General features: G+C 34.0%; 1 protein-coding gene across 1 annotated transcript in view; it reads right to left on the bottom strand.

Moving 5' to 3' along the window:
• Nucleotides 1–6257: 6257 nt before the first annotated feature.
• LOC142349977 (E3 ubiquitin-protein ligase RNF14-like) overlaps nucleotides 6258–16232 on the bottom strand; it is a 28675-nt gene continuing 18700 nt past the window's right edge. The window contains exons 4-7 of the mRNA XM_075401848.1: nucleotides 12534–12634; nucleotides 11754–11877; nucleotides 7190–7618; nucleotides 6258–6704 (exon numbers count right to left, since the gene is read on the bottom strand). Coding sequence (XP_075257963.1) covers nucleotides 6396–6704; nucleotides 7190–7618; nucleotides 11754–11877; nucleotides 12534–12634 — 963 coding nt within the window. The 3' untranslated portion in view covers nucleotides 6258–6395. The remainder of the gene's footprint in view (nucleotides 6705–7189; nucleotides 7619–11753; nucleotides 11878–12533; nucleotides 12635–16232) is intronic.

Raw genomic sequence — 16232 nt, 5'->3', positions numbered from 1 at the left:
GTACACGCAAAACTGATAATTAAGAGGAAATTGCATGTCGTAAAAAGATGGCGACATTAGCCGATTTTTCCTCAAACTTTTGTTTTGTTTGTTAAGTTAATACTATAAAACACAAAAAAACAGCATCAAATCTGTGGCACATCAGGGCGAAGATTCCTGCCACCGGATCCAAAATTGACTCAGAAAATTGAACTAATTGCCTTTCTATCCAAAAGACCTATGGTATCCGCGAACTTATTCAACCGAGCTCGAAACGAAGAAAAACTCCTTGAGAACCTGTGATGTATCCTCGAGGAACCATTTCGGTAAACAATTGATTTAAAAACTGCAAAAAATTTCCGCACATGAAAAAAATCTTGGATTAGAAAACAATTGTTTACGTTTAATCTTTTTCTCTAGTGCACCATTGTCAAATAATAATTTTTTTGTGCTCTGATTTTTAATTTTTACGAACAGTATCTTCAAGTGAACATTTAGTACCGTTGAAAAAGCATACAGAAAACCAAACGTTCTCATTAATTTATCTTAGTTTCTCAGCGGATTTCATACTTCCTTCAAATGAAAAGGGATTCAAAAAATACGCTTGCAATTAAAATCGGAATTTCTTTGGAAATTTGAATTCAAATTTTAGAAGATACAATATTGTATCAAAAAAGCTGCGCACACCTGAAGATTTTTTATAAAGCATCACAAGCATCAAATAATACTACATTTTAAGGAGTTCAAACTCGCTCATCAATTTTTGATTGGATTTAGATCTGGACTATATGCCTGCCATTTCAGCACCTTCAACTCCTCTTGGAAAAAAATTGCCGATAATCTTCGATTCATGCACAGGAGCATTATCTTGTTGAAAAACAATGTCCTGAAAATGCATTTTTCTTCGTAATTTTTCAAAATTTCCAAATAACCGGCAGTTTAGCTTGTTTGGACACTAATCAAGCATTTTGCACCCCAAAACATAAGTGATTGTTTGTCCGAACTCAATTTTTTTGATTTTTGCGAGAAAATTTTTGTGAGAAAATCAAAGCTCGTTCCTTTTCTTCGAAAAACACAAACAATTCCGCCAGTTGAGATGCACACCCTTGTTTCATCAGTTCAAACAACATTTTGTTTCAAACAACATTTTGCCAGTAAGAGAAAAGCTGTTTGAACATATTGATACACATTTTGGACAAAAACATTTGCCTTTTTTCTTCAAACTGACCTTTTGCAGCATTTCTTAAAAAACTCCATAGTTTTTGAGACCTCATCTAACTGTAGCTCTGGAAATTAAATCGTAGCAAGAGAAAGCGTAATGGGTAACTCTGATACGCTCCAGAAATGTTTTGGGAGCTTTTAAAACATCGTTAACTAACTTTTCGGACTTTTTGACAATTTTGGGGTCTTCCGCTCGATTTTTCGACCTCGAAACTTATTTTTCACATAATGTTTGTACGCATGCTGTTCACTGGATCTTTATTTCAAGTTGAGTTGTTTTTTTTTTTGTCCATGATAATCCGACATCTCGTATCGTAACAACTTGGCGAACAGTGAAAGGACAAAGCGGTTTAACCATATTTTCTGGTTAGGCGGAGAAAATAAGAATGCCATCTCGCTTAAAATTATTAAATCTCACACCTTAGCTCAATTCGTACTTATGAAACATGAATCATGCTTTAATAACCAAATTCATGATATACGCAGCTTTTTGGTACCATTGTGTATGACTAGAACTAGTTGAATCTGGTTCGGTAAATTTACACCCCATATTAATTGCATTATTGCTTTTAAAATCGGAATTTCTTTGGAAATTTGAATTCAAATTTTAGAAGATACAATATTGTATCAAAGAAGCTGCGCACACCTGAAGATTTTTTATGAAGCATCACAAGCATCAAATAATACTACATTTTAAGGAGCTTCAAACTCGCTCATCAATTTTTGATTGGATTGAGATCTGGACTATATGCCTGCCATTTCAGCACCTTCAACTCCTCTTGGAAAAAAATTGCCGATAATCTTCGATTCATGCACAGGAGCATTATCTTGTTGAAAAACAATGTCCTGAAAATGCATTTTTTCTTCGTAATTTTTCAAAATTTCCAAATAACCGGCAGTTTAGCTTGTTTGGACACTAATCAAGCATTTTGCACCCCAAAACATAAGTGATTGTTTGTCCGAACTCAATTTTTTTTTGATTTTTGCGAGAAAATTCTTGTGAGAAAATCAAAACTCGTTCCTTTTCTTCGAAAAACACAAACAATTCCGCCAGTTGAGATGCACACCCTTGTTTCATCAGTTCAAACAACATTTTGTTTCAAACAACATTTTGCCAGTAGGAGAAAAGCTGTTTGAACATATTGATACACATTTTGGACAAAAACATTTGCCTTTTTTCTTCAAACTGACCTTTTGCAGCATTTCTTAAAAAACTCCATAGTTTTTGAGACCTCATCTAACTGTAGCTCTGGAAATTAAATCGTAGCAAGAGAAAGCGTAATGGGTAACTCTGATACGCTCCAGAAATGTTTTGGGAGCTTTTAAAACATCTTTAACTAACTTTTCGGACTTTTTGACAATTTTGGGGTCTTCCGCTCGATTTTTCGACCTCGAAAATTATTTTTCACATAATGTTTGTACGCATGCTGTTCACTGGATCTTTATTTCAAGTTGAGTTGTTTTTATTTTTTTGTCCATGATAATCCGACATCTCGTATCGTAACAACTTGGCGAACAGTGAAAGGACGAAGCGGTTTAACCATATTTTCTGGTTAGGCGGAGAAAATAAGAATGCCATCTCGCTTAAAATTTTTAAATCTCACACCTTAGCTCAATTCGTACTTATGAAACATGAACCATGCTTTAATAACCAAATTCATGATATACGCAGCTTTTTGGTACCATTGTGTATGACTAGAACTAGTTGAATCTGGTTCGGTAAATTTACACCCCATATTAATTGCATTACTGCTTTTAAAATTATCGTTAAGTCAAAATTAGAACTGATTTTTTTGAGAAAATTAGAGAATTGAGTTACTAGTGTGCTTAGGGGGGCTGGATTGCTAACCGACATTCTGCCACAAAGTCATAGAATTTGATACAAGTTGCTAAGTAACTTATTCAATTAGGCGTTGAAAGTCGAATTAATTTCAATGAAGACACCTAGGTACTTCCAATTTTGTTTCACTTCAACAATTTTAATCCCAAAATGAATATCTGCAACTTTGTTTCTTTTGTTAAATATTAAATATGGTACGCTATATTTTTCCACGTTAACCTGTTTATTCTAAAAAATTCAAAATCATTAAATTTAATTTCATTTTGTTTCATACGTTGTCGATAATATTTATAATTGTCATCTGTAACTGAACTGAACAAGGAGGCTCGGTATTGTGCGTCCGCACATAATCTTCAGACTCCGCTTAACCACATTTTTTGTCATAATTGTCCACGAAAAGAGAAAGAGATAGAAAACTTTCAAAAAAAAAACATTTTTCTTCGCTGATAAATGGTTTATACATTTAAAAATCATTTTAAGCCCTAACCAAATACAAATGAAGCAAGACCACAATACAGAGGCGACGATAACTGTAATTAAAGAGAATAAGAAACCAGATAAACAACAAAATCGATTAAAACAACAAGCATTACTTACGACCAAAAGTCAATGTCTATCCATTTTTTCCAAAAGAACTGAGTCAAAAAGTCAAACTAGACAGATTAAGAGTAAATTAAATCAAATGATTTGCATTTTGCCAAAAAAATTATAGGGACTTGTCTTAAGGTTACAGAAAACTATTGAATTATTAAGTAGAGAGGAAACAAAAGGGCAAAGTCAAAATATGTTTGCACTTTTTCAAAACAAATAAATTCAAAGCCCTGAAAGCAATTAGTTATCAACTGAAATCTTTCAATAGCTTTATTTATAACTTCATGCAAAACAATTGAGACTTATCTTTATCCACAGTGTCACATGACTACAATAAAAAAACAAAGAGGCAAAAATCAAGAAGACAATGAAAAATTGTGAACTCGTAGCTCGCGTAAATCAACGCCAATAAACAATTATTTAAAAAAACAACAATTAAGAATACATTATTAGTCACCTCAAGAAATGAGATCTCTCTTTAATGAGACTACGCTTAAAGTCTGCAAAAAAGGACTGATTTTTTCAAATCTCAAAAAACCGTTATTTTTTTGAAATCAAACTTCTATAAACCGTTAGACATAAAAACGGTAAATTTTCAGCTGATAGAATTCTAAATAGTTTGACCTGTTACTGCCTGGGAAGATATTTGTTCATGTCATTAGTTAGACTCAGTCAAAAGATAATACATTAACAATTAATACAGGCAGAATTCAAAAATTCGCGATTATTTTTCTGGAAACGGCGTTGCGGCGAAAAAACCATAAATCACAAAAAAATCAAAAATATCAAAAAAAACATATCCAGCACCCCTTTATAATCCAAATAATTTTTGAACTACAAAATTCCACAGTTAGACCAAAACTGATCATACGCCTGCTACTTCTCCATTAAATCAAAAAACTTAAGAAATAATACCGAAATAGTTAATTTGACCAAAAATTCATTAAAATATTAAAATTCATTCAAATATAAATGATGAAATTTGGATACTCATTGAATTTTAAAACCAAAAAAGCATTGTGTATTAACTAAAAGCCTTAGATAAATTCTCCCTAGATACCCAATTAAACATTTGATCAAATCTATTCAGTTTTAAGACTACAATAAAACATCAAAAGTTCGCAAACCTCAAGAATTCCTTGAAAAATTATGTACACAAATTATCGAAGCCATAAAAACCCTGAACTTTTCTATTAAAACACAATATTGTTTTACTTTTTTAGAATTTAATTAGACCTCCTATTAACTGAACCTTTAAATGAGAAATGAATTTCTAGTTATTGGGAAAAAAAAACCTAAAACAATCCCAATCTTTTGCAGCCGTTTTCAAAACTCAACAATTAATCCAAAACTTGTCTTGCTATCGTTGCTCGGCTGTTACGAAACGCAATTGTTTTACAATATTTCGTACTAGGTTTTTGGCGGACGGAAAACTTAATTTATCAAAAATAAATTATTTGTTTTTCATAATTATCGGCTTAAATTACCGGTCAAACTGGACAAAGTGGAACGATTAGGCATTTCTGTTGCTTTATTAAATGAAAAAAATGAAATGTTGAATTTTCAAAAATTTAGCTCAAAATTTTGTTTGCAAAACAGTTGGTTCAAACTGTTCATGAAAACATTTAGTTCAACTTTTAGCAAAAGTTGGATAGCATTGAAGCAAAAAATACGAAAAATGTGAACAAAACAACGGAAGTGAGCCTATAGTTCACAAAACTTCCTAACTTCTCGGAAAAAACGAAATTCTAAAAAAAATTTTTTCAATTTGAAATTCCAGCTTGACAAGCTTTCTAATGATACCACTCACAATCCTGTACAATGAATATATCGATCGGCGAAAATTGACTGAACAGAAAACCCAGTTGAGTATATAGTTCCTCCCCCATCAAAGTTGGTCGGAACAATAAGATAGCAATTAGCTATACTTTTTTATAATTAGATGCCCTTATGTAAAAAAAGCACCGAAAAACTGATCTGATGAATTGAATATATTATGCACATATTCGTTAGAATAGAGCAATGAATGTTGAGTAGGTTTTCTTTCCTAAGACCGTACTGAAATCCATCACAATTTTTTGCAGAAACCTTAATTGCGTTCCAACATTTTTGACAACTCGCTGGTGCTAAAAATGGGTCCAAAATTTATTGGATCAAGAAAATGTAAGAAATGGTTTTACTGGGATTTAAGAATTTCTGAAATTCAGTCTTTTCAGAGGATCTCCAATTTCAGGTGGAGCTGATTGGTGTCACAAAATTGAGATTTGTAGTGATCTATCTCGTTGGTTTTTTTTTATCTAAACTATCTCAATTTGCATGCAAAAAGCTGTAATTAACTATTGCAGGGTATGAATTTATTGTCTTTTTTTAGTGTCGAGAGCTTCTTGGATAAGGTGCAGTCATGGAACTTGGAAAATATCAGTTTTTGCAAAACTTGAAGGTCGGGCGGTATATTTACGGCTGTACATTATATTATCCGTAAGCTAGAGACGGGGGGGGGGGTATAATGGGGAAGAACCAGAAATTTGATAACTTTATTAACGCGATTCAAATGAGGTTACTGTGGACCTATTTTGGACCAATATGATTGCAAATTGTGACAGACTAGCCAGTTAATTAAAAAGAACTCTTTTAAATCTTAATTTAAAACACTTCATTTAAAACTATTTCACAATTACCATTTCATTATAACGCGTGGATAACACCTTGACATTGCAAATATATTCTGGTAATTATTACTAATTCAACAAAGTTTTATTATCAATTAATTTTGAGGCTGCAGTTCAGCGTAAATCAATCCATCATCATTGTATCTGAGTCCAAAATTATCGTCCAGCATTAACTGTTGTTCCAGCTGGAGCGCCATCATGTCTCCCTCGCCAGGTTCTAACAGTCCAGGTCTGTTCTCAACCTCGTCTCCGTTTCCCTCGCCATTCAAAAGGCCAAGAGCTTGTGGATCGATGTGGACCTCGACTATTGGGACAGCTCCCTGGGGCTGATTTGGGTCACCTGGTGCCACAATCGGAACAGGCTGCTCGGCTGGACGTTCATGTCTAACTAAAGGCTCTTCTTCCTAAGGCACAGTGCAAGTGTCACCTTCCCCCGATAGATTATAACCTATAACTCTCTAATCAATAGTTTTACACCTCAATATTGGTGTATATAAATTATACTAGACTAGTCCCAACTCAATAAGCTTTAAACTATTGTTAGCGCAATAAAGCGAGTTACATCTTCACACCTGGGCATGAAAATAATGAAAATTTTGCCCACGAGAGAAAGGAAACAGTTCCCACAGGAAGGTTGCGAACATCTACGTTTCTTGTTTTATTTTACTTGGGCAAGTTGTTTGTAAATGATCCCTCATCATTTCAATGATCAATTTTACTCGCCCGTTCAAATTATATTTCCCACAAATCCTCACTAGCTGGTCAATATTATCAGTTTACGTCAGTCGATTCTAGAACAGCTATCATCAAACATGGGTTGAATTTACTGAACGGAAAAACAAACATCACCTTCTGCGAGAAATGTCCAAAAAATATATTCTCAGCTGACCTCAAAGCCCCCAAACTGTGCCAGTAGCTCAGCATTTGACATTCCGTCGAACAACTTCTGATAGCAGGGAGTTCTGTTGTTTGAAAAGTGGGCATAAGGATTGGAAGCCCTAAGTTTGCTATTACACAGCCAACACCAATGACACCCACACCTCGCACACCACATTTTGTTACAGCCCTTTGTCTTCTGAGTTCCAATATGGCACGATGGACAGGGTTTGGAATTGTTGGACACCCATTCGAGGGAACGACTTTCGTTTACGTATCTCAGCAGTTGTTCTTGCCCGTATTTCATTTCCAATCGCATCTTGTCATGGGCGTCTCCCTTCTCATATGCCTCTCTGATTTTGGCGACCCGTTCCTCCCTTACGGCGCACATTTCTACACCATGGTACGATCTCAGGCACATCTTGCAGAATGAAAAGGAACACTAAACATACACAAACTATAAGTATCTAGCAAACATAAAAAACAGGTGGATTTGCACGCCTAATCATTCCAATATCAATTTTTTTGGGGTAGTATGTCAATGAATAACAAGCACATGATGAATACCCACTTCGTTTGTTGATGCTCAAAAAGCATAGATTACTTCAAAACTCAATATATTCATTTGTGTTTTTCAGGATAGCCAGTACGGACAGACAATAAAGCCCGTGTCGAGATGTCAGCGCCATTTCAGCGCATTATTTTGTATGAAAAACCCTGAATGTTCTTAAATTATTTAAGAAATAAGCAGAATGCAATGCACTGATTTTTCAAAATTTTCGGCGCAAAAATCTTTCATAATTATACGCTGAAATGAACTGAAACTTTGCACGAAATGCATTCCAACTTCAGCGCATTTCTCAAAAAAGTTAAGTGGATTTCAACGGTTTCTGGCACCGATTCCTGAATTTCTCACCTTTTAAGTTTATCTTATATAAACGATTAACGTTTTGTTAGAAAAACGCTGAAATTGTAATAATTTCTCCAAATTTTCTTACACAATTTCAGCGCATTTCTTGTCAAATTGTTTATTAATATAAAAATATAGCTAGCAGATTGCCAGAAAATAGCCACAATAGCTTCGCAGCCCTGCAATCTCAAAAATATAGTAAGAGAAAGACAAAATTTTTTTTAAATGCTCAGATGTTATATTTTGATTATGAATCCGTATAACTGATTGCTGCTTCTATTAGCTGCTCTCAACCTTCAATTAGAGTGACACACACTCACTTAACCTTATCTCTTTGAATTAAATTTTAAAAAGTCAAATTCAGAGTGAGGAAGTCATATTTGAGAGTGAGGTAAGACACGTGTGACCAAAAACTGAATCACGGAAATGAACAAAAAATTCGCTCCACTAAGAGTGAAAAATGGTGTCACGCACGCAATTCAGTTAAAATTGCATGAATGAATGAACAAAAAGCAGAGTGGAAGTGGTCGAGACGTCATGTGGTCGTAACAAAAATCTTTACGACGAAATAAACAAATAAGAGAAGGCCAATAATAGCCCCAGCTATCGCTGTGGGGCCCTTAATCACATTGAACACCAAAACAGTCAGGACTCAATGGCGCAGTGGATTAATTAATGGGTACGGCATCAAAGAGCAGGGTACGATTCGCAGTAAACTCTTAGTTTTTCTGAAAACTCTGTGGTTTTCAGCGCATTTCTCGCAAAGTTTCAGCGCATTTAGGCGCATTATTATGTAAAGTTTTTGCGCTGAAATTTTTGAAAAATCAGCGCATTTCATACATTATTTTAAATTTCTCGACCCGGGAGTGTAGACGTATACTGTTTATAATTAAACATAGCCGGCAAGTTGCCGGAAAATAGCCGCGATGGACGCTTGTGGCCTTCCATGAATGGAAACAACTAAAGAAATAAGATAGACAGATCGACCACCAGTCCATTAATAGACCACTAGAATTTGTGGGTTACATTCGGGCTGTCAGTTTTATGAGGTATACGGACCCCCAGGCACACGTTATATTTTCTTACGTGGTAACGTGCTATATAACAACATATAATTTGTAACTGGGGGTTATAAAAGGTGGGGGCGACACAGAATAGATCCGGAAAAAGCCCTAAAAGAGCTTTTTCAAAATTGATATTCGAAATCAAAAACTCGAGACCAATAATACTCAAGAACTAGGGCATATAAATTTGGCACTACTTAGATGCACACAATTGATCTTTAACTAGTAAATATTCAAAAATTTTAAAGTTCCATAAGTGAGTTAAAGAAGACATTTTTTTGAATGAGGTAAGTCACGCAATTGACCTAAAAACAGAAATCACGTCACGTACACAAATTTTAACCGCAAAGTAGTAGAAGTCACTTAAGTCATTGAAAAAGTCAATTCCAAGAAGTCAGGTCGTAAGAATCATCGATGGAGACGACGAATTAAAAAAAAACCACGATGTCCCCAATAATAGCCGCTATCGCTTCGCGGCTATTAATTAATATATAATACATTAAATGACAGAGCCATCCTCTTGTCAAAAACCAGTAAAAAATAAATTTAAGGATCCGAAACAAAAAAATAGCCCAAATATCAAAACTGCTAAAATTGCATTTAACCAAAATTTTCATTGAAATAAAAAACACTTGGCGCCAGAATTAATTAATTTAATCAAGACCCACTAGCATTGGGCAATTTCCTCTTAAACTACCAGGGAGCGGTTGTCTTTCGTAGTACCCAGCTGGGGCTGAGAATTGTTAGCATTAGTACGGGGGAGCGGAGCGAGGATCCCAGGAGGATGAGGGTGGAGGTAAAAATCATACGACTAAGAGCCAAACTTACCACCATGAATTAATTGCTCCTCAAAACAGTTTCGGGGAATCGCAAAACTAGAGACCGGTAAGGCTTTAACAGACCTGCTCATCCACTTAATACCCTAAGTGTTTTAACTAATTATCTCGTTTTTGAGGATAAAAATTAAAAGCGTCTGAAAAAAATGCATAAAAAGACGTCAAGAAAAGTCAAATTTTGATTAAAATTAGAGAGCAAATAATTATAAAACATACCCAGCAGATAGCTGGAAAATAGCCGCCGTTGATTGCCATAACTACGATTGGGAATGCAAGAACAGAAAATAAGCAAAAAAAAAAATTTTTAAAGTGCGCCCTATTTTGATGTCATTTCGTAGCTGAATATATTTCGTTGTGAGAGGATGCAGGGGCTACTATCAATACCGATTAGCATTAGAGATGATAACCAAGACTTATAAGAACAAAGTTGAGGTAGCGGGCATCAAAAATGAGCTTTAAGGGTTTATTCCGTTTGATTTTGATTTCGTTATTTGATACTGTTTCTTTTCGTGTTTTGATTTTGTTATTTGAAAAAATAGGAGCGCTATAATAGCCGGTTTGAGATGAGGGCGGCTATTCATAACACCTAAAATAAATCCTTGGCCGTGCAAAAAAAGCGTTATTCTAGTAAACTAAACCAAAATACAAAAACTATAGGAAAATTGACCACCAAAGCCGGATTGCGAAGAGTACAATTTTATAAAAACGAATAAAATTTTCCCTGAGGTATTGAATGCATGAAATATTTAAGTCATATAATCAAATATTAAAGTCATATACATTGATTACAAAAATGCCCTCTGAATTATTCAAAATAAAAGAACTTACTTGAAAAAGCAAGAACTGAATTAGAGCCAATTTTTCAACTTGAAACGCAATTTAGACTCTGAAAAGCACTATATCATTTACATAGGAGTACATTTGATACAGCATCGGCTATTAAAAATTCTCCAAAAACCAATGCACAAGCAAAAAATGAGCCAAATGACAAAAAAAACGGCCAACAACGGTTAACTATAGTAACCACTCTGTCAAAAACACTTTTCAAAGTCGAAAAGTCATTCACTCAACGCAGCGCAAGAACAAAAAACCTCTATCACTCATTGACATTAATTCACATGTCAATTTAACTCACTTTCGCTTTTAGGTTAGAACGCCGCTTGAACACACAGTTCTTCCAGTTAAAAAACCTCAAGAAAACCAATATGAGACCAATAATAGCCTCTCTATCTATTCGCTGCAAATGAAATGATCCAAATGAACCAGTAAATTATTTAAAAAACTATTAACGTTCAAAAAAGCTGAAGATTACCCACAGCAAATAACGGAACCAAGACCAAAAGCTGAATAATGAGGGTTAATACAGTTTCCAGCTTTGAGGATCGAATGAGGTCAACAACGGTCATTGGATATTTGCGGTCAATATCTACAACAACATTTACAATTTAGGTTCATTCGTTCGTTTTCAATTATTTTTTCAAGCCAAACAATTTTATGGGGACCTTTGATAACTTTCACGTGTTCATTAAAACAGCACTGTTTTATAATTACAAATTTTATTTTGCGTGATTGCGTCATTTTTGCACAAGTACAAAACTGATTGCCATCACACTGCGGAACGACCATTTTTTTTCCACCAAAAATTGAATTTATTCCTTCGGAGTTTATGAAAAGTTTTTTAATGCTTTTGGAACACCGCACATTTCGAACACTCTGTTCCACGCAGACTTGCACGAACTAGAACTAGCTTGTTTTGTTTTTGTTTACCTTTTGACAGAGTGCTAGATTGGAGTCCTGTTCTGCAATCACAGGAGTCTCACAGTTGATTCTGGGACACGTCACAACATCAGACATGCTCTCCAAGGCCACTTTTAGCTGTTGCTTCTCGTACCTAAAAATATGCGTTTTATCTTATTTCAATTCATTTTTCATCTTATTCCAGTCAACATCTTTAAATTTGAACTACTTTAAAGTAATTCAGGAAGTTTGGTTTATGCTAACAACAGCCAAAATTTGAACAAAAATAAAAGTGGAACAATTTAAGACCTTCAAGGCTGCTTATAATTTGTTGAGAAAGAGTCGATTATGTATCCTATTTTCTTGCCGTTTCTGTTCCTCTAAGATAATTGGCATATATAAATACTCCACTTCTAGAATGAATTAAGGAACCTTACTTGAATACTTGAATGAGAACTTGGAATATTTTTTAGTATGTTAGTTTATTTAAAATTTGGTTGAAATTGTTGATCATTTTTCTTTTTCTGTAAATTTTAATAAGTCAGGGTTTCGCCAGGAGAGATGCTTGTGAGGACCACACGGTCCCGTTCATCTGCCCTCTTCTGGTTCATTTAATAATGTTTATTTTTTCTTCTCATTGTTAGTTATGTATTAAATGAACCAAAGAAATTTCTTCTTCTTCTTCTTAGAGCGCGCGGCTCGATGCTAGGATTTCAATTACCTCTGAGACTGATCAATCTATTTAGTTTTATAGTGAAACTATTGCAATGGCATTGAAAATTGTTTGTTTCACCCGATGAACGTGCTAACATTTCAAAGATATCCTCGGGCAGAATTCTCTTCAGTTCACTCTGTGACGGATACGATTCACAGTCTGGTGATAAGCAGAGCAACCTCGAAATGAGACCATCCTAAAACAAACAATGACACTAAATGGAAAACGCTCAGAAAGAGAATCTGAAGTACAAAAATAAATAACATAAGAATTGCTCCCGAACGACTAGTGGGAGCTGTAATCAATTGCAGCCTGCTTCAGTCGGGGGGGGGGGGGGGGGGGGGGGGGGAGAGTGAGGAGCTACAAAAGTGAGCTTCAAATAACCACATTAGAGGTTAACATATACCACTGTTAAGATTTAAAGTAAAAAATGGCACCAGTTTCGGTGCACTTTTCATTTGACTTTTAGTATTAAATTGCCGCCAATTGAATTCAGCTGCTGGAAATTGTGATTGAGAGAGAATCTTAGATCACGCGAAACGCAAAAAGTCAAGGGCGTAAAAGTGACTCGAAGAGTCAAAATTGTCAAGCGAAAATTTTGCATAAAAGACACTCGGGATAATTGCCAAAAGAGTGAGACAGAAATGGGACATAAATGCTCATGAACTAACTAGTAAATCAATTTTGCCGTAACAGAAAAATTTTCGATGAAAAAGCCATCACTACATTGAAAGCATCTTTTATGTTTGTGCCCCCCTAACTTAGCGGGTCATATCATTTGCACCCCCGACGCACGTGCCATATATTTTACACAATGATTGACTATGTAATGGCACGAGCTCTGTAACTGGGGGATGCATAATGTACTGGGGGGGGGGGGGTCCCATTAAACAAACGAATGAGTTATTTACACTGATACCAGCTCGCATAGCCTTGAGGAGAGTCATTTTCTATGTATATACTATACCATCATAAAGGTGCAAATAATGTTATAGAGGGTTACATGCAACCGGAGTAGTGGATAAAACAGGGATACCAACCACCAGTAAAAATTGACCCTTTCTCCTAACGCTAATAGCGCATGTCGAATCGGGCCAAATTTTACTGCTTGTTGCTATCCCTGTTTTATATACTACTACATATTACCTTTATATTCACTCAAAATCTATCATTTCTTGTCTCACTTAGTGCAAACCACTAGTGTCGAGTTAAGCTGGCAATTAACTGTTATCAGACGGATAGTTTGGGTTCTATCCCCACTGACTCCAGTGGACAACCCCAGATACCAGTATAAAACTAGTGAGACCGTGTAACAAGCACGTAAAACCAAATTGCGAAAATTGGTGTAACCACTTCGTGGATAACTTGAACAAAAAAACCAGCTTAACTCTCTAAACTTTTTAAATTTTTCTAATATTTTGCGAATCACTCTTTAAGAGCAAAATCGCCCCTATCGGAGTGATGCCCCAGTACAAAATCACTATTTATCGCGCTTAAAGAGTGATTTCCCTCTTTTTTAAATAACTTTTGAAATTATCTAAAGTTTTTAATAAATTTTTTATTTTTTTTTTACTTTTCTATATTTTTTATTTTAAATTATCTATACTCTTCAATAAATTTATATTCTTTTTTACTTTTTCTATATTTATTCCATTATTAATAAGAAATGATACAAAATTATAATATTCACACGAACAACTTTCCCCAGTTTGGGTAATAGTTTTTCGAGGATTTAAATTTCTACTAAATCCTCTAGTTAATTCTACATCTGGATGTTGTTTCTTTACATGAGCTCTTATCCCATCATATCTCACAGCAGAAGGACAATATAGACAATTAACTTTAGCTGAAGTACAGTTTCAACATGTATACTTACTCTCATCAAAATCAGTGGTTTTACAGAATTACATTTATTACAATTTCGAGTTAAGACTTTGGTGTTAAAGTTAGAATTAGAGCTAATGCTAGAGTTAGAGTTAATACTAGAGTTAGAGTTAGAGCTAATGCTAGAGTTAGAGTTAATGCTAGAGTTAGAGTTATAGTTAGAGTTAATGCTAGAGTTAGAGTTATAGTTAGAGTTAATGCTAGAGCTAGAGTTAGAGTTAATACTAGAGCTAGAGTTATATCCAGATTCATCTTTAAAAGAACAATCAGTTTTCATACAAGAAACACTTAATATTTTATCGCCACATGCACATTTACTAATTTTATCTCTAATATATTGAATAATGAAAAGCTAAATTAAAAGGGAGTCCACATTTATTTTTACACTCTAAACATTTTATAACCATTTATGATTGGTCAAATTTCAATTACACCCATCATATTTAGCCAATATCTCAATTAAATCTTTAGTATTATCTTTAGATAGGATACACGTAGCTAAATATTCCCTCCCTGTCGTATTGAGTGTATTAGTTTTATATCTTCTATCTAAAATCTCCTTAAGGTCTAATTCTTTTTTTATCTCCAACAAAATTTATAATTTCTTCTCTAAATTCTTCATTATTTCCATATAGTCTTTTTAAATACCTTCGTCCCTCTTTATTTAAAATTCCAGTCTCTTTATTTATATATTCTCCTAGTAGCTTTTCGATAAACTGTTTTCTTTGCTCTTCTCCGCATCCAAAATGGTGAAACATGGACAAGTCCCATTAACCAATGTACTTGCTCTATTCAATATATTACTTGCACTCGTTGCCACATGTCCAACAGTTTTTACTGCTGTATCAGGAATCATATAAACATATATCATGAAACATGTACCTATAATTCCTAAAAAAGTTGATGCTAACCTAAAACCATCAGCTTTAACAATTTCTTGTGTTAAAACATCATTCTGTAATTTAATACCTTTTGATGTAAGAAGTTTATTAAAGTAGAACTGATAATTATCATGATTAATAGTATTTCTATCTGTAGCATTTATCATGAGTGGTTTTATATATGCTATAAGTTTATTTTTGTCTTCACTTTCTAATTTAAATATTTTTAATATATTTAATATTTTTGTCTTCACTTTTAAAATTTTTAAATAGATCAGCTCCATTATAAGTTGTTAAATAAATAGTATCACAACTCATTCTTGCTGTATTAATTATTTGAGCTGCTTTATGACACATTACAATCATTTGAATATTATGATGTCTTCCTTCTGTGAAATAAAAAGCTATATCCTTATTTAACTTATCACCCATATCATCAAGAACAATTACACTATCTTTGAATTTAGACTTATTTTTTGATGTGATCATATTTATATCGCATGTATTAAACCCAATATAAAACTCACCAGTCTCAGGATCTATCCAATCTCTAACATCTTTACATACTATGATTATATTTTTTAGCTTGATCTTGGTCTTGGTTTTGATCGGTGTAACCGCTTCGCGGATCTAAGTATAACTTTAAAAATTGTCTAATAAAATATGTTTTGCCTGTACCAGTTCCACCACAAACAATAGTATGTAATGGTGACTTTTCATATTCAAATCTAACTAGACTCCTATTCATAAATCCACCAAAGCTCTCTTCAAGTTTTGTATATTTACATGGTATTGAATAATATATTATATAACAAATTCCAATTAAGAATAAAAATTATAACTGCGCTACTTGTCTCCATTTTTATACCTATTAAAAATGCTTATCCTAACTTTTGAGGAATTCAATAATAAATATATTATGTATAATAATGCTATGAGTGATATCAGAATAAAAGATATAGGAAAAGATATAAGTCTAACACCAATTGAAATAGTAATGAGAGATCAGACTCTAGATTACACAAGTGA

This window comes from Convolutriloba macropyga, chromosome 11, assembly GCF_964194025.1.
Source record: "Convolutriloba macropyga chromosome 11, txConMacr16.3, whole genome shotgun sequence".
Classification (NCBI taxonomy): Eukaryota; Metazoa; Xenacoelomorpha; order Acoela; family Convolutidae; genus Convolutriloba; species Convolutriloba macropyga.
The sequence above is the reverse complement of the archived record's forward strand: the minus strand, read 5'-3'. Positions and strand labels throughout refer to the sequence as shown.